General features: G+C 47.3%; 1 protein-coding gene and 1 long non-coding RNA gene across 7 annotated transcripts in view; one reads left to right on the top strand and one right to left on the bottom strand.

The window, feature by feature from the left end:
• Nucleotides 1–23,417, bottom strand: part of TTC7B (tetratricopeptide repeat domain 7B) — a 249,851-nt gene that overhangs the window by 51,453 nt on the left and 174,981 nt on the right. For 3 of the 6 annotated variants that reach the window (XM_034993223.1, XM_034993227.1, XM_034993228.1), the window contains 4 exons: nt 15,743–15,859; nt 8,648–8,745; nt 3,982–4,146; nt 1,595–1,645 (listed from right to left, as the gene is read on the bottom strand). In XM_034993223.1, the coding sequence (XP_034849114.1) occupies nt 1,595–1,645; nt 3,982–4,146; nt 8,648–8,745; nt 15,743–15,859 (431 nt within the window). The remainder of the gene's footprint in view (nt 1–1,594; nt 1,646–3,981; nt 4,147–8,647; nt 8,746–15,742; nt 15,860–23,417) is intronic. The other 3 variants (XM_034993224.1, XM_034993225.1, XM_034993226.1) reach the window with 3 other exon arrangements.
• The window catches only part of LOC118002621, a 14,087-nt gene continuing 6,803 nt past the window's right edge, over nt 16,134–23,417 (top strand). The window contains exon 1 of the long non-coding RNA XR_004677073.1: nt 16,134–16,314. This is a non-coding gene — a long non-coding RNA (uncharacterized LOC118002621). The remainder of the gene's footprint in view (nt 16,315–23,417) is intronic.

The raw sequence follows: 23,417 nt of genomic DNA, 5'->3' as shown, positions 1-23,417 counted from the left end.
GAGCGCTCAAGAGTGGGGGCACCTGGGGTCCCCAGGTCTAAGGAGTGGAGAGCGCGTCCCAATAGGGCTCCTCCACCTGGCGGCCACCTCCCTGCGGGGGGCCACAGCTGCCCTCAGGCACTCAGGAGGGGGCACCTGACCCAGGCTCGGAGATCAGGATGAGCTCCTGGCATACCATAAAGGCGTGCATGAACAGAATTAGTAGACTGACATCCTTACAGGTAGGGAAGCTAAGGTGCGGGGAGAGTAACTGAGTTGCCTGGGTTCTTCTGCCGAACTGGTCCTTGAACCTAGCTTTCTTGACAGTGGAGAGCTGGGGTGGTTTCCATGGAAGATAACTAAGTCCCTTGTATAAATGCATCAAGCCTCACTGTAACTAATGAGGGCTGCCTGAGGATTTTAATGTTACCCTACTTTCTGAAAAATCAAATCTTTTTAATGTATCTGAGGAGCCTGATTTGAAAGAACCCTGGCAGTGAAACTTTTTTTTTTTTTTCCTGAAGAACCCTAATATGATGAAAATACCAAACATATCTCTTCTACTACGGACTTTTATTCATTTAAAAATATTTTATTTGTATGGACACTTTTAAAAGCCAGAAATAAAGTCACATCTAAGCTGAGCTGGATTTCAGAGGGAGGAAGTCATCTCCCTGAGAGGAATATTTGCTGTAAGCAGTAAAGGCTCAGATCATTCCAATGCCCTGGATCACTATATACATTAGCATTTCTCAAAATGCAGCCCCTGGAACATGGATTCCATAGGGTGCGAAAATGATGAAATTAGCTGGGGAACAAGGGGTCAAGCTTCAGAGCCTTGACTTTTTTAAACTGCAGGACTTCTCAGAGCCTTTAATGCGCCAATATGCACTGTCAGTCTCTAAGAGGGAGATGCAATATTGCTCAAAAATATTTGACCGCAGAGAATCAGCAGTCTAGGAAACATCCTTGGAAAAATAACTCACTCATGCCTCCTTAAAAGAACACCATCGAAAGTATTAGTCCTACGCCCGGGGAACTACTTAGTCTCCTTTCAGTTTGGGTAGATGCAGGTTATATGTCATGATGTCTGTTTCGCCTTTTTTAAGGAAAATTAATTATTAGAGTTGCTTTTCTACATAGCAATAACGTTTGAACTGGAAAAAAAATTTAAGGTTCAACTGGTTCCCTCTACCCCAAATTCACAGATGACCTGCACTGGGGAGGCTGAGTGTCTCACACTTCCAATCAGCGCCAGTGGGGCTGCGGCCAATCCACCGCATGCCTGACTTGGACTTCTTTCCTGCACTGCCTCCTTCTGTAGTCCCTCCCAGAGAAGTACCGCCTCCCCAGTGCTTAAATCCAGGCTGCGGGGGAGTGGGAGGAGGTGGGGGGATGGGGCTGGGAGGGGTAGAGTGTGTGTAGGGGGGATGCGTTAGCATCTCAGGAGACATGGGCGCCAGGTGGCAGAGTGAGCAAGCAGGTGTCAGCTTCACATCCACGTCATCTCAGCATTCCCCACGATGGACAACTACAACACACGTTCCATGGTGGAGGGAAGCGTGATTCTGGAGACCCTCAGAAAGGTTAATAGATAGATTGGTAAACTACTTACTAACTGAAAAAAGGGAGGGAAAACCATGAAAGTATACTTCTGGAGAGTTGCCTTGGAACAACAAATCAAATCAAAAATTAAAACCAAGAAACAAAACATTTGAAAAATCAAAATTAAGGCTAAAAAAGCAAACAGAGTTCTAATAACCTTCCAACTGTAAGTCTGGCTGTCTCAAATTAGATTTCAGTTCAAGAGTGACACATGTTTTTCCACTAACAATTTTTTTTTTTTCTTTTGGAAACCAAAGAACAGCCAACTGGGCATTCCCCTCTACATTTAAATGTTCACCCAGCACATGAAAGCTGACGAATTCATGTAATGTGTTTTGTTTCCAGGGCAGGAAATTCCAAAGGGAAGGGAAAAATAATCAAACAAGCGGTTTTCAGATCTTTCCACCATTAACCCTAATCATGATTCCGATAGTTTGTAGATTTGGGCTAGTTTTCGCTCCTATGAAGTCCAAGGATTGGAGAGAGAAATTCAGAGAACTTCAGACCTTGGCTATCTGTCCTCAGGAAAGGAGCCGGGATTCAAATTCATTACACTTTAAATCAAGAAATTTTACAGTTATCGGTAATATATGGTATGCTTCTCTAAATGTGGTAGCTATGGGGGAGAAAAAGATTCTCGGGCCCATCACCTGGGTACCGGCAAGGCACTCCCTAAGGGCAGGAGATGACTCAGAGTTTCACAAAGAATAAACAATTGAGCCCTGCTTGGGACACAGCACATTCAGCAGAAAACCCAGTGGGTGCTCATCGCCCCTAACAATTTACTAATTAATCGGGTATCAGGTGTCTCACAGAAGAGTCAGGACTTCAGCCTTCAAAGATTTTGAAGGAACGCAGGGCTCTCTGGGATGTGACAAGATAAACGCTGGCAGGGGGTAGAGGTAGGTGGGTTTGTTGTACAACAGGAGTGGCCAGGCCATGGGAATCTATCATGCTATTCTAGAACGGGTAAGATCCCATTTGAAGACAGAAAACTGGGCAAAAGGCAACGCGCGCAACAACTTTTCCGGAAAAGCTGAAGGTGGCAATTGCCCGTGGGCATTGTATTAAAGGGAAAATGTCTATTTTAAGAAATGGATTAAAAACTACATAAGCAGTTTATAAACATCATCTTCGTCTTGCATTTCATAAAGCCAGGATTGCCATGAAAGCCAAGTTCAGAACACTTAAAATGCAGCTCAGTAAAGCCAGAGTGTTTCTTGGTTTGGATGATTTATTTTAGAGGATAGTCTCATTTCTGCCTGACTGTGTGTGTGTGTGTGTGTGTGAGTGAGTTTAACACAGCAGGGTAGCCATCAGAAAGATGAGCACATTAGAGAAAGTGGTTCTTTCTGACAGAGGCTCCCCTTAGGAGCTTTTGTTCAGCATATAACTGAGCATTTGGGACAGAGATGAGCCCTTATAAATCGTGGATACAGAGATTAAATTTTCTGGCAGTGCCGCAGAAGCGAACATTGAACAAATGAGTGAAAGGAGGCAAGCCTGGCCCCTCCTGGTGAGACCCACATTTAAGTCCCATTTAAGGACTTGATCAACCAGTGTTTCATTTTAATACAGGAATCTGTTTGTTTGTTTCTTTTTTAAATGGACAGGTCCCCGAGCACCATAAAACAGACTTTGAAATTTCCATATTATTTAAAAGCCAGATTAGATTAAAACACTGTCCAATTTCTCCGAATAGTTTCATAGGTTTTCACACAAACCCTATATTTTCTTTCCTTGCAAATGGAAAACAATTTAGAGCATTGTTTCTCAAGATGAAGTATCTAACCCGTTGGCTGGGGGGATCCCCAGTGGGGATTCTATAAATCCACATGCCTGGGCTCCAGCTCAGGCTTACTGAATCGTAAACTCTAGGGGTGGGGCTCGGGGGATCTGCAGTTTTCAAAGCTGTTTGTGCGATTTTAATGCACAGTAAAGTTTGAGAACCACAGATTTAAAGGGCTTATGACCATTATCTTTACGGTATCACCTTGATCACTGTATGCTTGTTACATTAATTTCTAAATAGAAAAATCAGAAATATATAGAAATAAATTATGTGCAAAACGTTCTAATTTGCCTTTTTAAAACATGGGATTTTTATGCATGTATATTAACTCCAGGAAAGCATACGAGTAGCTGAGGACCAGAGGCATTGTATCCTGCTCAAAATAGGTCTCCTTCACTTTTCAAAGAGGAGGTTGGAACTTGGGTACCAATGTCTCCTTCTGACCGACCCAGCTTTGGGATTTTCAAATTGGCAAGATTTTTCTCTCAGATAAATTTGATGGAGTTTCCTATCCAGCTTATCAGTTAGGAAGATTATCAGAAAATGAAACATCAGGCAAATGAAGCAGGTCTAACAAGAAAGGAAAAACCATAAACCATGTTTACACAGAGAGGGTTCCTGGCGGGGACCTGGGTCATTGAATGAATGAGCTGCAGGGGGCCACACAAAGATGTCAGGTTTGGGATGAGAACGAAGATGAGGAGACACAAACAGGTGGAGAGGAGATTCGGTTCTTGAAAGAGAAGAGGAGGAGGAGGAGGAATCTGACACTAAAAAAGTGAAAGAGAAAAAAAAAGGATAAAGGCAAAAAAAAAAGCTTTAGAGACACAAAGGAAAAAAATAAACTAGCTTTTAATATACTCACATAAGCTGCAAAGAAAATGAGGTCATGTAATACACAATCATTCCTCTACTGGACAATAGAATACAAGTGCTTTTCGAAGAAAACAAATTTGTTGTTTTTTCCACTGGTTATTTAATTGTTCTGCAACAACACCATGGAATAAAAATAACTCAGATTTACCTGGGCACAGACTCGGCAGCATGATCCGCTGAAAATAATACATCTTTAACCTACAATATCCAGGACATTCTAGAGGAGACCGTTTTTCAATTGGAAAGGTGTAGACCTTGGCTATTCCTAGATTTGTTTTTTATGAGAAGCATTTATACAAAGTTTACTTGGAAGTGAAGGTTTTCCTAGGTAGAGATACTGAGGTGTAACCATAGGTCATGGTCCCAGCATTGTGACAATGGAGGGCTAAGCTTTCTAAGCTGGTCTGTGGTCGGGTGCACAGGCTGAGCACTGTGGAAAGGAAGTTGTCACCACCACTTTCATGCCTCACCAGTGGGGACATACTCAGTAACAGGGAGACCACCGTGGCCACAATGAAAAATTGTCCCAGACACAATGGACCAAACTTTCAAGGCGAAAGAATAATTTTGCTTTACATAGGTGTCTGGTAATATCTACCAATGATTAAAGATAAATCTCCTTACTCCACATCCTGTTTTGTAGGCAAAAGGAAGAAAAAAAAATTTTTTTTCATCCTCTATTTAAGGAACTACCAACTTATTCCTAAGAAAAGACAATGATTCATGGCTTCAACGTTAAGACTGTCACTCTATCTAATTCCTCTTTTCTGTGGCTGGGACCTATTAGAGGTGGGGGGAGGGGAGCCAGAGGTGACAACGGGAGGGAAATCATGTTGTTTAGGGGGCTTTTTCAATTTGCCACATCCACTTAATGAAACCAATGCCTACTCTATTAGCCACAGTGGACTTGGCCAGTCCAAAGCTTCTAGACATGGGTTCCCCTTATGTTATTCCACAGGTGTTCATATGGGCGATTTTGGAGGTGGAAAGCCATATCCTAGTTAATTAACCACTTCCCAAATTGATAATGCTGAGCCTGTACCTTATAATGACCCAGATGTATAATAATGACATGGTGCTTCTCTTTTTTAAAAGTTCTTATCTCTTTGACATATATACTGGAATTTTAGTATACAAAATATGATGTCTGGGGTATGCCTTAAAATACTATATAAAAACGAAGTGTGGGACAGAAGTGATGGATGGAAAAGGAATACTAATCGTTGAAAGCTGGTCGTAGGTACCTGGGGATTCATTATATTGGTGCCTCTGTTTTGGTATATTTGAAAATCTTCCACAATAGAAAATTAAAAAAAAAAACAAAAAACAAAAAACAAAAGGAATGAAATTTTAGTTCTGGAACACAAAAACAAGTGACCCAAGAGGGTCTGGGGCTTCACAAAGGATTCCACCTGCACCCTGGGTAATTGAGAATGGACAGGGTCATGGTGGTAGAGGTTCACCATGGCCTTGGCCAAGTCATTGTGGATGCCAGCACTGTGCGGCTTCGCTCGTGTTGGATGCCTGGGCCCTTTAAATTAGGGAATTCAGGAAAGGAGAGAGGCACCAGGTGCAGCACGGACCAATACTATCAGAGAGCTGTCACCTGCCAGGGCTGGGTCCTCTCACACCATAGCTGACCTCGGTCACTTTGTTTTGATTCGGGACCATTTTGACCTTGGATAAGTTCCTTTTCTCTTTTCCTCTAGAGCCCAGTTGCTTTCCTAAATGAGCAGTGCTATTCAAAATTGGCCAGCCTCCTCCCTCATGTGCACTGAAGACTGTGGCAAAGAGAAGGAGGAAGATGGCTGAGGTCCCTCGGGAGAGAGAAGCCCGGAGTGTAAAGTCTGCACCATGGAACGCTACATTGCCGTAAAGAACGTGGACATTTTCTGCAGGTGGGTATGGAGGGGTCTTCGGGACATGCCGTGAAGTGAGAAGTGCCAGGTGCTGGATGGTGTATCTACACAGTATTATGCTATTTTTCATGTAGGGGGGCATGGGAAATCATATCTATGATTATTTGCATGAAAAAAACACTGGAAGGGCAAGCATAAAGTTAATAAAAGTGGTTACCTTTAGGGAAAAACAAGATGGAGGCACAGGGATGGGAGCAAAACTTCTCATTGGCACCTTCTGAATCAAAACTCAGAATCTGTGGGTCGTTCACAAGTCAGGCCATCCACAAGGGTGAATGAATGAGAATGTGCTGGCCCTCTGCCTGCCCTGGAGCTGAACTATAGAAAACTGGGCTCTCTTAATCAAGATGGAGGCACCCTTTCCATTTTTAGGTGATTCTTCCTCATTTTTGTCTTTCTGATTTCAATTGTCATTTCAGAATGTTCTACCTTCATTTACAACCAGTCGGCATTGATAAGGCCTCCTAATATGGCCTTCCACATTTCTGATTCCCTGGCCTCTTGGGTAAGTAATCAGTGGTGTGCAAACCAACAACTGGGGGCTCTGAGAGCAGGGCCAGTGAACGATTGGAGGGATTCCTACAAGAATCATCCTGTAGGGATCATACAACAACAATCAAACGGTCAGTGGCCAGGCCTGGAGGCTGTGCCGTCCAGTTCTCCTGTTGTTCGAGGGCATCTGGATCAGCAACCCCACTCCGACCACCTGGGCTCCCAGAGTGAGGGACGGAGCAGACACGCAAACCCCAGTAGGGACAAGGGCGCAGCAACGCCCTGACTGTGCCACATACACACCTCCCCTGGATCCTACCGCATCTCAGAAGGCCTAACCTGGCCGGGGACACTCTTGAAGTCTCTAGGGAAAATGTCCCACGGGGCAAAGGGAGAACAAATAAAGACCTCGCTTATGTTCTGCCACCATCTGCATTCAATGCGATGTGGCATTCAAGTCTTGGGACTTCAGGGGAAATTAAGGTCCAGGCCAGCTGGAAGGAAAGGGAGTCTGAATTTAGTAGGACTGTCCTCACGGGATCCTGAGGAGGGGGCGGAGGGGGCAGCCTCGGGCAGCCGCAGCAGCTGTTCTGAATCAGCCGAAATTGCTGCCAATGCCACAGTGAGCTTCACCCCCTTCTCCCCGTGGTGTCCCAGCCTCACCCCGCAGTGGCTAGAGCCGACAGCCTCATCCTCCCTTGCCAGCAATGAGGGGGTTCGATAGGGTCTCTAGGAGGACTGCCGTGCTATTTAAAGTCAGAGGCTCCCCTCCCCAGGACTGCTGGTCAATGAATCAGGCCACTGCAGGGGGTGGGTTTCTCTGTGGCTTTGTCGGTCTGCATTTTGAGCAGTGGCCGCCAGCCCTGATGAACTGCACTGATCTGCAATTCGCGCTGCATCCAATACCCAACACTCTTAACCTGGGAGCCCCGGGGCCCTGGGATCAGACTTCTGAAGCTGACTTTAACTTTGGTACAAGGGAACCTAGCCAAGGAAGGCAGTCTGCAGGCAGCTGTGAGCATGGGCTTGGGCGAGTAGCACATCTGGCTTCTAGAGGTGGCATCTCTCCCATCCTGCCAGGGGCAAGATTTTTCAGGAGATGGCTGTGCATACCCCAGGGCTGCTCTCTGCCTTTCTCCAGAAGGGCTTGGGCAGGAGCTGGGCCCTGTCACAAGGTCAGGAGAAGGACCTGGAGGCTCCTTTCATGAAGCCAGCCCAGAAAAGAGGAGGCATACCCAGATGGGGATGAAGTCTTACACAGGCCCTCTGCGGGGCACCGTGGTGGTGGACGGGGGGTGAAGAAGCAACAGAACCAGCTTTCAAATGATGCTCTGGAACTACCTTTGAGGCTCGAAGCGGAGGGGAACTTCTTTATATCCTCCAAACCACCACTGAATAGTCGGTAGAACTATTAGAACTACTTGTTTGGAGTTTTGGAAATGACAGAGGTGTATTTACTCCTCTGTACTTGGGCAAATGTGGAAACGCAAATGACAAGGTATACACACTTGCTCGGGGGACAGGAGAATCAGAAGCTCAGAACCCACCTGTGTCCCTAAAGGGCCTTTTTGCTGGGGGGCGGGGGGTGGGGTGGGGATGTTCCTATGGTCAACTGATTAAAAATCAAAACCTGATTTCAGAAAGATCTGAAACTTGGAGAGGGAGAAACAGAAAAGCAGAGGGGAAGCTTCATGGGGATGTGAACAATCTAATTTTAGTTTTGAATTCGAGGCTCTGAGAGCATGGGGACAAATAGAAAGATCGCAAAAAGCTGTGCCAGGCAGGCGCTACCGTGTCCCCCGTTGTGAACACACACTTGAAAAGACACTGGAGAAAATGCGCCTCGACTGAGTGTAAGCTCTTAGCGCGAGGAGCATTTCCGAGCCCCGTCCCTGGCAGTCTTCATCCCACGCCACTCGCCACTCCGGGCCAGCCCCACGCGCTCTCGGACACCGCTCCGTCCCCTCTGGTCTATTATTCTCACCTGTCTCGGGATCGCTGAAGTCTGGCAAAGTAATTGTGTTAAGCTGTCGTCTGTCAGCAATGGTTCTATCTAAGAGGCTGCTCCCACGTCCAGAATCACTGCAAAACACAGCTGCAGAGGTCAGTCCTTGGAAGGGGGACAAGGGAGAGACACAGAATCAACCATCGCCGACCCCTGACGTGCAGTAACACCTTTTATGTGTTTGGGACGCTCCTCAGCACCTCTCCGTCGCCTACAAGGCATCCTGCGTCCTGGCTCGGCCTGGGCTGGGATCCCTTTCCATTCTCACTGTCACAAACACACTTAAACCACACCCACAGACCCTTGCTAATTTTAGCCTCTTTGGTGTCATTATAAGACACAAAACTGAAAACTTAAAGCCAGGTTCTCCGTCCGCCTTAGAATGGGGCACTGATTGGCCTTCTGTGTTGGAAGTCTTGGAGCTCATCAAGCCCATAAATACACCACCCTCGAATTGTCTTACAAATCAACGGTCTACAGCTAAGCCCTCACTGCCCAGGGACAGCACCTGGGCATTTCTAGAAGACCCTTCTGCCTAGGTCCCTCTCCAGACCAAATGCATCAATATTTCTGGGGTCGTCCACATTTTTCTGAGCTCCCCAGATGGTTCCAATGTGTAGATAGATTTGAGAACCCCCGGCTCCTACTTTTCAAAGGGCAATCACAGCTGTGGCCTCCCCTGTGTCCCTATCTAATAGTCGTGAGATCACATAGGGAGCTGCTGGTCACTGGCACCCCCTGACATCCAGCTTGTCCAGTGATGAGAGGCTGGAGAAGGCTGGGCCTTGAGAACACACAGCATCGTTCGGGCACCAGCCTCCAGGCCTGCATGTTACCAGCTTCCTGCACTGAATCCCCCTCCCCAGCGCCCCCTACAGAGCAGGCTTGGCACCATGTGTTTGGCAAGTCACACGGGAGACCACCTGGGGCCCAAGTGGAAAGAAACACAGGTAGGGGACCTTAGCTCCTACAGACTCTCGTTTTGTTTTGTTCTAAGAAGCCTGTAAGCAAAAACAATTGCATTCTTCTTTTTTTCCTCTATCATGATATTCCATCCAAGAACCTCCAAAAAGCAGCCCATCTATATCTTGAGGTTTGAGTCTATAATGCTTTTCTTTGAAGCTATTTTGTTTTGTCGATCTGGGGGCTCTAGGTGTGGTAATTTTTTTTGTTAAGAAGTTCAAATTCTATAATAAAGGGACACAATATCCTTCCTATGTGCAGCTGTTGCTAAAAGTGGTACAAACAAGATTTGGTATGAAACTTAATATGGTTTGCAGGCTGTAATTTCCACGTCCAGTGATGTAGTTAGAGAAATCCACAGGAAACAGATGGAAACTTGCTTCAGTACAGACTATTTGTCAGCCTATACTTATTATATCATTGGATACACGTATTTTGGAAACTGTTCTATTAATTATTTCCACAACTGTGAAACAATAACTGTCTCTGAGCAGAAGACAACATAAAAGTAGGTGCAAATGTTCATGAATCACATTACTGACTGCATATTTCTAACATCGGTCTGTTCATGCCTGTATTTTTAATATAAATATTCAAAAAATATTACAAAGAGTTATGATCTGAATACTGCAATGGCTCCCCACCTCGGAGCTTTTCAGAAGATGTCATCTCAAAATATAGTGATTTTTTCATCGCCTTGGGGATTCTAGGACACACGGTAAGGTGCTAGACATTGCAGAGAAAGGAGTCGCCTGGGTTTTTGATGGGTTTGCTTTGGCCATAAGCCTCCAGGCTTTCCCAGCTCACCAAGTCTCATTGCCTGGGATTAGCTGCGATGTGTGCCGCTGGGTCCTGGAAGCCAGCCAGGGGTCTGGGATCTTACCTTCTATCTGTCCCTAACAAGTAGGTCACTCTGGTCCTACTCTCCCTGTGCCTCAGGGTCTTCCCTGTCAGGTGAAGATAAGGATTGTTTTCCCGCATACAGCGGCATGAGGCTGAACTGAGGTCATGTGGACAGCGCATTCAGAAGATTTATAACTTTCAGGTACATTCCATGCATCATTATAAATACATATACCCACAAACATGCATCTGAGGTGAATGTGGCTGGCTGATTTCTGAGGACCACTTATTCCTAGCCTTCTAGTACAATGGCACGTGCGGGGAAGCGGAGTTAAGGGCCTCCTACTCTCAATGTTAGAAACTGCTGCTAAAACTCAAATCTTAACTTGTGAGCCTTCCCCACTGTTGTAATGACACAGGATCAACTTCCCCTCCACCAGCTGAGAGATTATGGGCTGTCACATTCCTTCTTTCTTCCTCAGAGTTCCTTTTGAAAACCGTGCATAAGCAACAATTCACTCTTCAAAACGGAGATGCTCGTTTCCGCTCTGAACGCTGTGACTGACTGAGAATTGTGCTGGTTGCTTGAAGCGAGTTTTAGTTCTACATTTATAGGGTGTGGAGTCTTAACCAATCGAGATTTGCCTTTGTAATGACCCCTGGGATATGGAGGAAAAGGCAAAGGGAGGCCCTGGCCACCCCTTGAGTCTCCTTACCTCTCTCACTCTGGCCAGTCTCTCTCACAAGAGCCTTCCTCTCTCCCTGGGGGACCCTGCTTGGGCCCCTGCTGTGGACCACCCACTCCCACCTCACTACCAGTGGCCTCACGTCCTGTGCCTGGCCCGGAGGCTGCTGGGGGCCCCCCTCAAGGAGGACGGCAGGAAGGGAAGAACCATTCCTGGTCAATGGTGCTAGTGGAGGGTTTAGGGGGAGGACACTGGCAGGAGCCCCAAATCCACGGTATGTAAGCTGTGGATATCCACACAGGTAGACGCACACATGCAGGTGACTTCTGCTCCCCGTCAGGACTGAACATTTAGAGTACATTCTAGTGATGGTTACAGCTATACTGGAAACTGGAAGCTTCTCTTGGAAATCCTCCACCTCCCACAGCCCACAGAGGCTGTTAAACACAAGAGGAAAGCTGGTGGTGGGCTCTGAGTGAGAGCCTGGGGGTCTTTGTGGCGACCCGGCCTCCTACTGGCTTCTGAACTAGCGCCTGGCACAGTATTTACTGGATGGAAGAGAGGGGCCTGGGATGGGAAGCCAGAGCGGGGCGGGTGGGAGAGGAGGAAATGCCTGTTTTTCTCCAGGCCCCTCCCGGCTGGCTAACTAGAGTCAAGGCAAGCTCCCAATATCCCTGACCCTCAATTCTCATCAGTAAAATGTGTATGAAAGAACATGACATTTGCCTGCTTTATGGGGCTGCTTGGAAGATGGAACGAGAGCACGCTCTGTAAAAAGAAAAGCTTCCCCAAAATGCTGGTGACTATTAATTAGTACCGGATGGGGTTTCCAGCTTCCAACTGAGGTTAGAGTAAAGAAAACTTTTTTTTTTTTTTTTAAATAAAAACTTTAAGTGCGATTTGCAAGTAAGCGATTGAAATAGGACTGGGGAAGAAAACATTTTCTTCCAATGACATGGCTCCGCGATGGAGATGGTCCACGTGGCAGGGGTGAGGGGGATGGGAAAGAAGTGGTTAACAATGAAAAATAAAAATAAAAGAAAGGAAGTTGGTTGCGACTTGGAGAGGCAGCGTGCATGGTGCAGGGAGCACTGATGTCAGCTCAGACCTGGGCCTGAATCAGAGCTCTAGTGCTTATTTAATCGGGAAAATTTAGGCAAGTTATTTAGCCTTGTTTATTCTCTATAAAATGGAAAGAAGAGTCTCGATCTCACGAGGCTGATGCAGGGGCTGAAGATAAGGCACACACGGATGGCCCAGGGAAGGGTGCTGCCATCCCCAGCTGAAACGCTGACTGTCCATTCCAGGAGGCTGCCAGAACCTTCTGGTGAGGCCCTGGTCACCAGTCCCGCCGTTCTGAGCGGCTGAGCCAATGGGCACGAGGACTGAAGGGACTTGCTCCTTCACTGAGAGAGAGGAGATGAAACAAGAGACAGCTTTCTCTCCTAAAGGCAAGTAAAACTGCAGACCCAGCAAATAAATCCAGGCTTCTGAAATGACACACACCTTTGCCAAATGTATACTCGAGAGAACGCCACCCACCATTTTGCTCATAGCAGAGATGCATTCTCAGCCTGCAGGTGGAACGCTCTTTGCAAGTTGTCTAAGGCTCGGTTCAGCAACTAGCTCAGTGTGATCTTCCTTCAAGCAAAGATCAAGCGGGAACGAGTTGCAGGGAACAGGAAAGCTCGGTCTCTTCTCCACATGGCCTGTTACTGCTCCCATCTCCCTCTGTGCCTCATCATCTCACTGCGGTAGGGGCCTGGGCCAGCCCCAGGGTGGAGCTGGGAGGGGGTGGGGGATGGTGGGGAGCGCTGGCAGGCGGAGCAGAAGCCCCTCCACGAGTGAGCACGCTCAGAAACAAGGGCGCCCCGACTCAGGGAGTCAGCGTGGACCTTCTCTGGGGAGAAACCAACCACCTGCCAAGATGCTCTCTGCCCAGTTTTTATTGCACTTTTTTTTTTTTAAGCAGGGATGCTTCTCATGCACTTGTTCATGCGATTCTACCCTCTTCTAGAACCATGCGTGACCTTATCATGGACTCGAGGCTGCTGGACCCAGAACTGCCCTTATCTGGAGGACAAGGAAGGATGCCATCCCTTGTCAAGACGCAGCCCTCCCCTCTTCATGCTTCATTCTTCTGCTGGGGTCATGTCTAACCCAACCATACTGGGGAGGATGTCTAAGTTTGCACAATGGTAAGGCCTACAGGAGCAACATTTATTTATATCCCAGAGAAAATAATAAAGTTAAAAAAAACAATCAGGAAGCTCCTTACTAAGGGGCTGCTCAATTACCACCCCTCTCCCCCTCCCCCAAGGCTTTGGGAGTCGCTGGAAGGAGCAGTTTCCCAAACCCATGATGGGTCCTCCTCCACCCACCCCCACACCCCCTCCAGACTCTGTGCCTGGAGCCAGGGTTCCTCCCTGCTCTGGCCCTGCAAGATCCTTCAGGAAACGGAGGAAGTATGGACACAGCCCAGGCATTTGGTTAAGTATTTTTAAAAAGCTTTCCAATTCTGCTATTTTTTTCTCCTCACATTCAATATTCTTGGTTGCTAAGTGGGAGGAAATGTGGGGAGGTGGGAGAAGTGTGGAGAACGGAGGGAAAATTGGCAACATGAAGGCTGATGGGTTTATTTTCTCATTTCGAACGGGGGTACGGGCAAAGGAATGCTCCAGGACGGAAGCAACCAGCCTGGGGAGGATCTCCTGTTAGCGGCGCTTCTGGCCAAGACTCTTCCCTAAATCCTGCTGCTTCTGAGAGGCCGGGAGTGGGGGGCTTTTCGGGAACATAACATGGGCCTTTTCTATTTCTGCTTACAGACTTAGAAAAGTAGGATTCTTTAAAAATTAAAATGATCTTTATTTTCAGAACATATCTGCAAAAGGGAAGAGGCCAGTTTCAGGATTATCTTTTCACCGAGAGGAAGATGGAGCATGGGGCGGTCACGTGCCACAGGCCGTGGCTGTAATAGGGATTCTTGGCTAATTCTCGTGACCCCAGCTTTGCAAGCGGCACGGGGCTGGCCAGCGTGAGCCCCCTCCCTTCCAGCTGCACTGCCCACAAGGCCCTGTGGTCACAACTCTGCCGAATGTCAGTTCCCTAACACGGAGGGCCCTGATTTTGACTATTTGTTTTTTTTTAAGATTTTATTTACTTATTTGACAGAGAGAGAGCACAAGTAGGCAGAGTGGTAGACAGAGGGAGAAGGAGAAGCAGGCTCCCCGCCGAGCAGGGAGCCCGATGTGGGGCTCGATCCCAGGACCCTGGGATCATGACCTGAGCCGAAGGCAGACGCTTAACGACTGAGCCACCCAGGCGCCCCTGATTTTGACTATTTTAACCACAGAAATAAAATCCCACATGGAACCCCTCCTGCCCTCTGCTGCTTCCCTAACGCCCATCCCACCTTTCCTCTCCCCGGGCCCTGCACATCACGGCCACCAGCCTGTCGCCTCCTGGGGGGGCTGTATGGGGCAAGTGACATCCTCCGTTAGTACACATTTACGACTTGACTTGGAATATTTTTAGGCTCCTGACTTTTAAGAGCCTTGTGTGGGCTGTCCGTACATCTTGCTATGAGCTTGAAAAATGTTCCAAGTGTATGAGTAGTTGTCTGAATGCACTTGAATTATTAGGTCCCTTTTCGTTAAATGACTTCCTTCCAAGGGCAGGACACACTTAGTAATTTAAACAGATGCCAGGAAAAATTGACCAGACTTGAAAATGGGCACAACAGGTTACTGGGTGTCTTTCAGTGGCGAGTTGGGGGTTAACTAGGGGGACTTTCCCCGATTATCTGCCTCGGTTGGGTGGGCACCCCTGACTGACTCCGACTGATTAAGGTCATTTTACTGTTCTGCAGGCGAATGAGATACAACTGATTTCCACCCTGTAAAAAGACAACCCCAAACCATATATTTCATTGTCCTATAGGATACTGTTTTTGCATTTCTCTGCAAATTCATTTCCGTTTATCTATCTTTCAAATTCTTCTCTGAATGAGTCTTAACATTTTACTGGTTCCCCCGTTAGTTAATGAGGTAAATAAAACCTCTGATACATGCTTATTTTATATCTGTTTGTGTCATGATTTTAACTGTTTGAAAATTATACTTTATCATGCCCATAGTGATTTCTACTCTCCTTAGTAGGACATGGCCTGCTGTCTCTGCAGGTCTTTTAAATACTATTCTAAGACCCCCCCAGTCTGGAGTATGTAATTGACTACTCTATCCATAAATTACCAGAAAGATGGTAAGACTTGTCTAAGAACTTAAATGAATGGCTGGTTGAGAGAAATCAGGTGGTGATCAATCGGTCACTGGGCCTTGTGGGTCACCATGGCAGCAACAGGAAAAGAAACTCCCGATCTGGGGGCTTCATCAGCCACTGGAAGAAAAGCCCCTGACAATGGAGTGTGTATGGGTTCCACCACTATTATCTGCTGCTCACGAGGACCTGGAGGTGCACAGGGCAGCAGGGGTCATGCCTGCGTGCTAACCGCCCATCAGACATGGCCCCAGGAGGCGGGGACCCATGCAAAAACCACGTAAAACAGGCACCACTGGCCTCTTACCTGGGATTGGTTAGGTTGTAGCAGGATTTCCATATTTGTAACATGTGCTTACAAGTGAGGAGCGCCTCATCCGGGCCCCGGCAGAGTGACTCCAACTTCACTTTGGAAAACAGTAGTCTATGATGGGGAGACAAAGGGAGAAAAAAACACAGCTCAAGCCAGAGAGTCCCCACCAGAACCACCCATGGGGCCTGGCTTAGACCCGGAAGCGACGGCACTCATTCTAGAATGGGGTGGGCAAAGGCTTGATCCGAGGGAAGCAGGGGCAGCAAGGGCCAAAGGTTCCAGAACTCCCAGTTCAATATATGGCTTTGTAGATTGAAGGCAAATGCAGGTGCACCCAATGTGATCATTTGTGATTAGGTTAAATGCATCAGAGTGGCTAATTTTGTTGAGAGCGCAGGAATTTTATTAAGAGCTTGCTTTTTAAAACAAAACCAATTTATTTGCAAAACTTCAAAAATTCATTAAAAGCAAATCTTGATTTATTTACAGATTTACACAGGAGACGTGACTCAGTTGATATAAATGATCTACAAATCCCCTTCCACCAAGATCCTCATCATGTGAAGGTGAGTAAGTCTTGTGAGCTTTGAAAAGGCACATAAAGAAGAGGGCATCTGGTCAGGCTCTCTCCTCAGATCTTCCCAGCCCCGCTACTGAAGGGCTAGGACTTCACCAGCTCACTCCATAATCACCAACTATTCCTTTCTTATTTTTGTTACCACCAATGGCTTTACCCTCTGCCCAGACCTGCTGTGAGCTAAGCTTAGACCCTTCTCTCTTTCTCGGCCTCTTGGTTATCCCATTCCCAAAGTCTACTTATGCCTTCCTGAAGACATCAGCTCCCCTAGTCTCTGAGCTCATTAGTACTATCCTTGTGAAGCCCCAGCATGAGCCCAGATACCTTTCTGGTGGTCTTCCTGTTCCCCCAAGTTGCCCAGCTCTAAGAAACTCTTTATGAAGATCTCTAAAATCATTTTCAGTCCAAGCTCAAGAAACTACAGTGATTCCCTACTGCTTGTAATAATAAGTCAAAATTCCTTATTGAGTCCTCGAAGGCACCGTGCCCACTGGCCACTCCTGTTTCGCCACCCCATTCTGTGCCATGAATCCCTCTGGACCCTTCACTCCTACCAATATAATTTATTGGCCAAAGGCCAGGTTTCTTTCCTAAGTCTATGAATATACATGTCGTGTCCTCAGTTTTATTTATTTATTTTTTTTTAAGATTTTATTTATTTATTTGACAGAGAGACACAGCGAGTGAGGGAACACAAGCAGGGGGAGTGGGAGAGGGAGAAGCAGGCTTCCCGCCGAGCAGAGAGCCTGAAAAGGGGCTCGATCCCAGGACCCTGGGATCATGACCTGAGCCGAAGGCAGACGCTTAACGACTGAGCCACCCAGGTGCCCCGTGTCCTCAGTTTTAATCTGTATGAATCTACTGCTCCCCTTAATTCTTCCTAAATTCTAAACCCAGCTACAACCCCACCTCCTCAAACAATACCATGCTTACATCTCTGTCTATTCTACTCTCTATCACATTAGCTGGTATTTGCTGTTAATGATAATACAGAGAAGAAAGAAATGGGGGAAGCTCCTGTCTATTAAAGACCTTCTCTGTGCCAGGCTCTGTGTTTGGCACTTCACAAACACAACCAAGGTGATCTTTGTAATAACCCTTCTTGGTGTGTGGTATTTATCCCCCTTCCATAAAAGAACATCAACCTCTCATTTCCACAGTGCCTAGGATTGCGCTCTGCGGCCACATTGGCTCATTGACTAGTTTCTCTACAAACCACAGAAGACTAAGAAATGTGTTTCCAGTAACAAGAGAATTCCTCAACCATGCATGATGTAATGGCCTCATTTGAAGGCATTTTGGAGGAAGAAAGTCTCTTTTTTCTCAGTGGGAGAGGGAAAGGGGGTGGTCCAAATGCATCACTGCCCAAGCTCTGCAATGGTTTAGTACCACCCCCTCCCTCCAAATGGAACACAAGATGCCCAAGGGGCTGCTGGGGGCTCTTGGAGGGTTCAGGGTTGCAGCCTCCTTGAGCATGGGTCTGCGGACAGGGATGTAGCCTCTGATCTACAAGCAGGTGGGATAAAGGGTGAGGCCAAATGTGAGAACAGGGCTCGACATCTGCTCAAGAACATTTCAAGAAGTGGAAGTTCCCTGAGGTGTTTCTCAGGAGCCAGGTGCCAACTCTTGCTGATGTCTTCACCAGTCCAGAAAGTGATGGGAGCCTTTTTCCACCAGAATCTCCCACCAAACTTGGGTCAACTGGGAGATGCGTTACAAAGGGTCACCTTTTAGCATTTGGAAGAGACCTATTCAGACGCCAGAGACCCTCCTGGGTCTGGCTGCCAAGCAATTTTGGCCAAGGGAGACCCCACCTAGGACCGTGGTGATGTTCTCCGGAAGGCACACTGAGCTCTTCTGGCTTAGCCAAGCTTGGAGCTTGCCCGCCCTGGGGAGGGGTGAGGCCGTGGGGAAGGCTGCCCTGCGTGCGGTGGCGGTGTGGCTCCACCTGTCCAGTTGTCCCTTAACCGCACCCAAACTACAAAACACCAGAGCTCGTCTCTAAGCCTCAACTTGGGGGCATGGTTGCATGCAAGGCTTCTTGGCTGGAAAAAGAACTTCTAATTAACATGAAATAACAGCCTTCAAACACTTGACTCAGGATGTGGAGTTGAAAAGGTGTGGGCTGAATTTAAGAGAACCAGACAGGAAGAACAATAGTAGAAGTGCTGAGCACGGGCGCCTGGGTGGCTCAGTTGGCTGGGCGACTGCCTTCGGCTCAGGTCATGATCCTGGAGTCCCGGGATCGAGTCCCGCATCGGGCTCCTTGCTCGGCAGGGGGTCTGCTTCTCCCTCTGACCCTCCCCCCTCTCATGTACTCTCTCTCTCTCTCTCTCATTCTCGCTCTCTCAAGTGAATAAATAAATCTTTAAAAAAAAAAAAAAAAGAAGTGCTGAGCACAAATGATGGGAAAGGCACCTGGAAGTGAAGAAGGAGGAACAGCATGAGAGAGACAAGCAGAGAGAAGGAGCTAGAAAACACGGGCAGGGCAGCAAAAGCAAAGCCTGGCCGCTGCTGTCGGGTATGTCCCAGACAATGGGCAGAACGCCCTGACACGCCGAACCCTGGTTTTCCCTCGGACGCACAAATACAAGCAGGAGAAGAGGAACTGCCGCCGACAGACTGCTCCTTCTTACCACGTCCCCAGTCCTCGGCTTGGCTACGGGCAGAGAACAATCCCGAAAACAGGACAAGTGCTGTTTGTCATCATATTTGCCGAACCCTGCTCACACATTTCAAGACTGTTTGAAAACATCTGGCTCGGTGCATGCTGCATTAGCACAGAAATGAAGAGAATGCAAACAATGCCTGGCATTCGTGTGCTGCAGTGGAGGGCCAAAGATATTAGAGATTCACCCTACTGAGGAAACCCTGAGGACAAAATGAGAAGTCATGTAAAAGGGGGCGCCTGGGTGGCTCAGTTGGTGAAGCGTCTGCCTTCGGCTCAGGTCCTGATCTCAGGGTCCTGGGATCGAGCCCCGCATCGGGCTCCCAGCTCAGCAGGGGGTCTGCTTCTCCCTCTCCCGCTGCCCCTCCCCACCGCTCCTGCGCTCTCTCTCGCTCTCTCTCAAATAAATAAATAAAATCTTAAAAAAAAAAAAAGTCATGAAAAAGCCTGGGACAAACCAACATCAACTACATTCCTGCATGTAGAACTGCCCACCTGGCAGAACAGAAGGAAGGGACCACAGGCTGAGATGTCTGCCGGCCACATTAGCCGAGTCCCACTGTGAATTAAGTAAGGTGCTTCTCTTGGTAAGAAGTCACATGCTGGGAAAGTGGTCTATTCCTACCCCCTACATCTGGCTAATGACAATAATTTTGGTTCAGAGACTCACTGAAACAGGAAATTAATGAAGAAGAGAAGCAGCTTGCTGATAGGTGAATCTGACTATGTTTACTGATAGCCCAAATCTAGCATCTCACACAATGCTGTTCCTGACCTGGCTCCTGCCCAAATGCTTAGCCTCGGTCTGCTCATTGCCATCGTGTACATCTCTCATTCTAGCCATGATCGACTTCCTCCATGTCACTCTCCTTCATGAGCCTGGGCCTTTGCACATGCTATTATTCTTTCTGTCTGGAATGCCTTTTCCACCCATTTCTGCTTTTTTTATTTTTATTTTTTTTTAAAGATTTTATTTATTTATTTGAGAGAGAGAGAATGAGAGACAGAGAGCATGAGAGGGAGGAGGGTCAGAGGGAGAAGCAGACTCCCTGCCGAGCAGGGAGCCCGATGTGGGACTCGATCCCGGGACTCCAGGATCATGACCTGAGCCGAAGGCAGTCACTTAACCAACTGAGCCACCCAGGCGCCCCCATTTCTGCTTTTTTAGCATCTACTCATCTTTCAGGTCAAAGAGCTCCTCCTCCCCCAACCCCCCACCACAGTAAAGCCAACCTTAGGTACTAGGAGCTAAAGCTCCCAAATGGAAATGCAATTCCAGAAAATACGAAAATACGAGAGCTCTCAACTGCAGAATAATAAGCAACAGGCCAGGAAACTTCTGCTTTCAAGACAAGCAAAATAAGAACAAGAGCTGCTGCCAGATATGTTAAATATTCACCCACTGATTCTTAGACCAACCGTGCAGGTTAGGTTGAGAGTAATTTGCCCGAGTTCACACTGCCAGGCACGGGTAGACCAGAACTGCAAACCCAGATCCACTGAACAACAAACACAGGAGAGTGACCTAAAATATTCTAACCGCACTCCTGACATTAATGAGGATAGACAGCATTTTCTAGTCCATTGCCAAATACTTAAGACCCTATGATGTGCAAAGACCTGTTACTGTGTGGGTTAAAAGTGGGTATAAAATATAGTCCCTTGCCCTCAAAGAACTTAAGAGTCCAAGCAGAAGAAAAGATCTGGCCATGAACATGAGGCAGGATTCCCGGTTTAGGGACAGATTATGGCCCTGGAACCCGAGTGGGGCCACAGGAAGATGGGGGTTGCACTTCTGGGGGATTGTTCCTAGGATACACCATATGTGCTTCTTCAAAAAACGATCCCATCGACCTGTGCCTTTTGTGACTTGCTTCTTTCACCCCAAAGTCCGGTGTGTGTAAAATTCTAGTCATTTGAAGGACTCAGTTAATCAAGGTTTTACTTTCCATTAAACCCAAGAGAAATGATATTTTACCCTATTTTTGGAATTTCTTACGACTCCCAAGATACCTCTTGAAATAACAGCTGCGTTTGGCTTGGTGTAGAATTTAGAAAGAAGGTCCACGCCCTGGGACATGTGGCATTGACTTGTCCTCAGCACCTTAGGGAATGTCTCAAAGTGGCATTTTATCAAGGCCAGGTTTAATGTCTGATGATCATCCCCAGAAAGACTTTCCTGACCCCCTGGAAACTGCCCTAACCACTAGACCCTCACCTCTAGAGTAACACTCCAGTTGAACTTTATCCTGCCGGACCCCAGAGGCCACTCCTTGAGTTCACTGTCGACCCTCACATCTCCCCGCTGAGCTCATGGTGCTGCATCTACCTCCCGGAAGTCCTCTCCTGAGGGCCCCTCCCATGCCCAACTGTGACAACCCCACAGTCTGACGTCTTCCATGACCCCCAGCCTCAGGCAGAAAGCTATTTCCTTCCTCACCTCATATGTATAAAATGTTTTTTATAATCTGTTAAAATGCTGTATTTGTATAGTTGACCACCTATATGTCAATGTACCTGATAATGAATTCAAAATTGTTCATCCTTTTGCCAATCATTTTATTATTTATTTATTTTTTTTTTTAAAGATTTTATTTATTCATGTGAGACAGAGATACAGAGAGAGACAGAGAGAGGGGGCATGAGCAGGGGGAGAGGGAGAGGCAGACTCCCCTCTGAGCTGGGAGCCTGACACGGGGCTCAATCCGAGGACCCTGGAATCATGACCTGAGCCGAAGGCAGACGTTTAACCATCTGAGCCACCCAGGCGCCCCTTGTCAATCATTTTAAAAGTGCCTACTATGCCCCTGAGGCTACTAAGGGGAATCAGACATGGTATCTTCCCTCATGGTCTAGTGTTTTGTACACATGATATGTGATGAACGGACATATGGACAAAATTCCGGTAGCAGCACAAAAAGGAGGAGACTCTGCCTGGGGGTCATGGAAGACCACAGAGAAGAAGTGGGACCCTCACGGGGGGCCGGGGGGGGGCACTGGGGAGGCGCCTTTCAGGCAGGCAGATGGACATCTCAAGCATAGGCAGGGAGGTGTGAGCGTCCACAATATGTTCAGGAGTGGTGTCTGGAATCTGGGATATATAAGACTGGGGCCGGAGATAAAGGTAAAAGGGCCTTTCTTTCTTCCTTCTTCTTTTTTTTTTTCAGAGAGGGCAGTGGGGAGAGGCAGAGGGAGAGGGAGAAAGAGAGAATCTTAAGCAGGCTCCACGCCCAGCATGGAGCCCGACATGGAGCTCAATCTCACGACCCTGAGATCATGACCTGAGCCAAAATCAAGAGTCAGACGCTTAGGCCACTGAGCCACCCAGGCACCCCAAGGGTAGATATTTCTAAATTCTGAAATTTAATATGCTTTACAAAGCTTTCTGGTGAAGAACTCTCAATGACAGTAAATGAGAAAATTTTAGAGAAATACTAAATTAATGATTCCCTCCAACTTTATCTGGCAGTATAAAAAAATGCGCTCATTAAGTGCATCAAGGAGGAAACATGCATATTAATACACAAACCCCACACTAATTAGCCGATTTGTAAATGCTGTATTCAAGGCAGCTGATTCAGAATGAAAATCACGGGAACCTTGAACATTTGGTATTTTGTGCTGGCCTGTGTTTGAACGCTCTTGGGCTCAGCATGCTCTTTGTTTATCTGCTGAATGTAGGCAGGGATGCAAAACAGCTGTGAAGAAAAGCACGTGGTATCTGCCCAAGTGAGGCAATGGCCATGGGGGCCTTGAATACCATCCCCATCTCTCACTTCCAGGGAGCCTGACTCAGGAGCTGAGGTGGGTCTGGCTGCCAAACACCTGGAAGAAAGTGTGAATCTGTCACCAGGTCAAAGAAACAGGTCGGGCAGAGGGGGCCGGGGGGTGCAGGTATGTTGAAAGGAAATTTTGAATCGAGAAGATGGTTGGCAGCCGCAGATCAGAACGGTAAGAGAAATCAAAGAGATGTGCCAAAAGCAGGTGATGACGAGGGGAAGACAGATGGAAATTTAAAGCCAGATGAGTCAGCTGGGAACAAAGTCTCAAAGAATCCAGAAGCAAGCAGCCCGTTGCTGGTCAGGCAGAGGAAATGTTACCAAGTAAACCGAACCAACCCCTCAGAGCCGAGTGAGGGGTTTCTTCCGGGTTCCGGTGTGGCTTTCTTTTTTTTTTTTAAAGATTTTATTTATTTATTTGAGAGAGAGAATGAGATAGAGAGAGAGAGAGAGCAGGAGAGGGGTGAGGGTCAGAGGGAGAAGCAGACTCCCCACTGAGCAGGGAGTCCAATGCGGGGCTTGATCGCAGGACCCTGAGATCATGACCTGAGCCGAAGGCAGATTCTTTTTTTTTTTTTAAAGATTTTATTTATTTATTTGAGACAGAGAGAATGAGAGAGAGAGAGCACATGAGAGGGGGGAGGG

The sequence above is a fragment of the Mirounga leonina genome, unplaced genomic scaffold (genome assembly GCF_011800145.1).
Source record: "Mirounga leonina isolate KUSES-001 unplaced genomic scaffold, KU_Mleo_1.0 Mir_82, whole genome shotgun sequence".
NCBI lineage: Eukaryota > Metazoa > Chordata > Mammalia > Carnivora > Phocidae > Mirounga > Mirounga leonina.
This window is presented reverse-complemented; position numbering and strand designations above follow the sequence as displayed.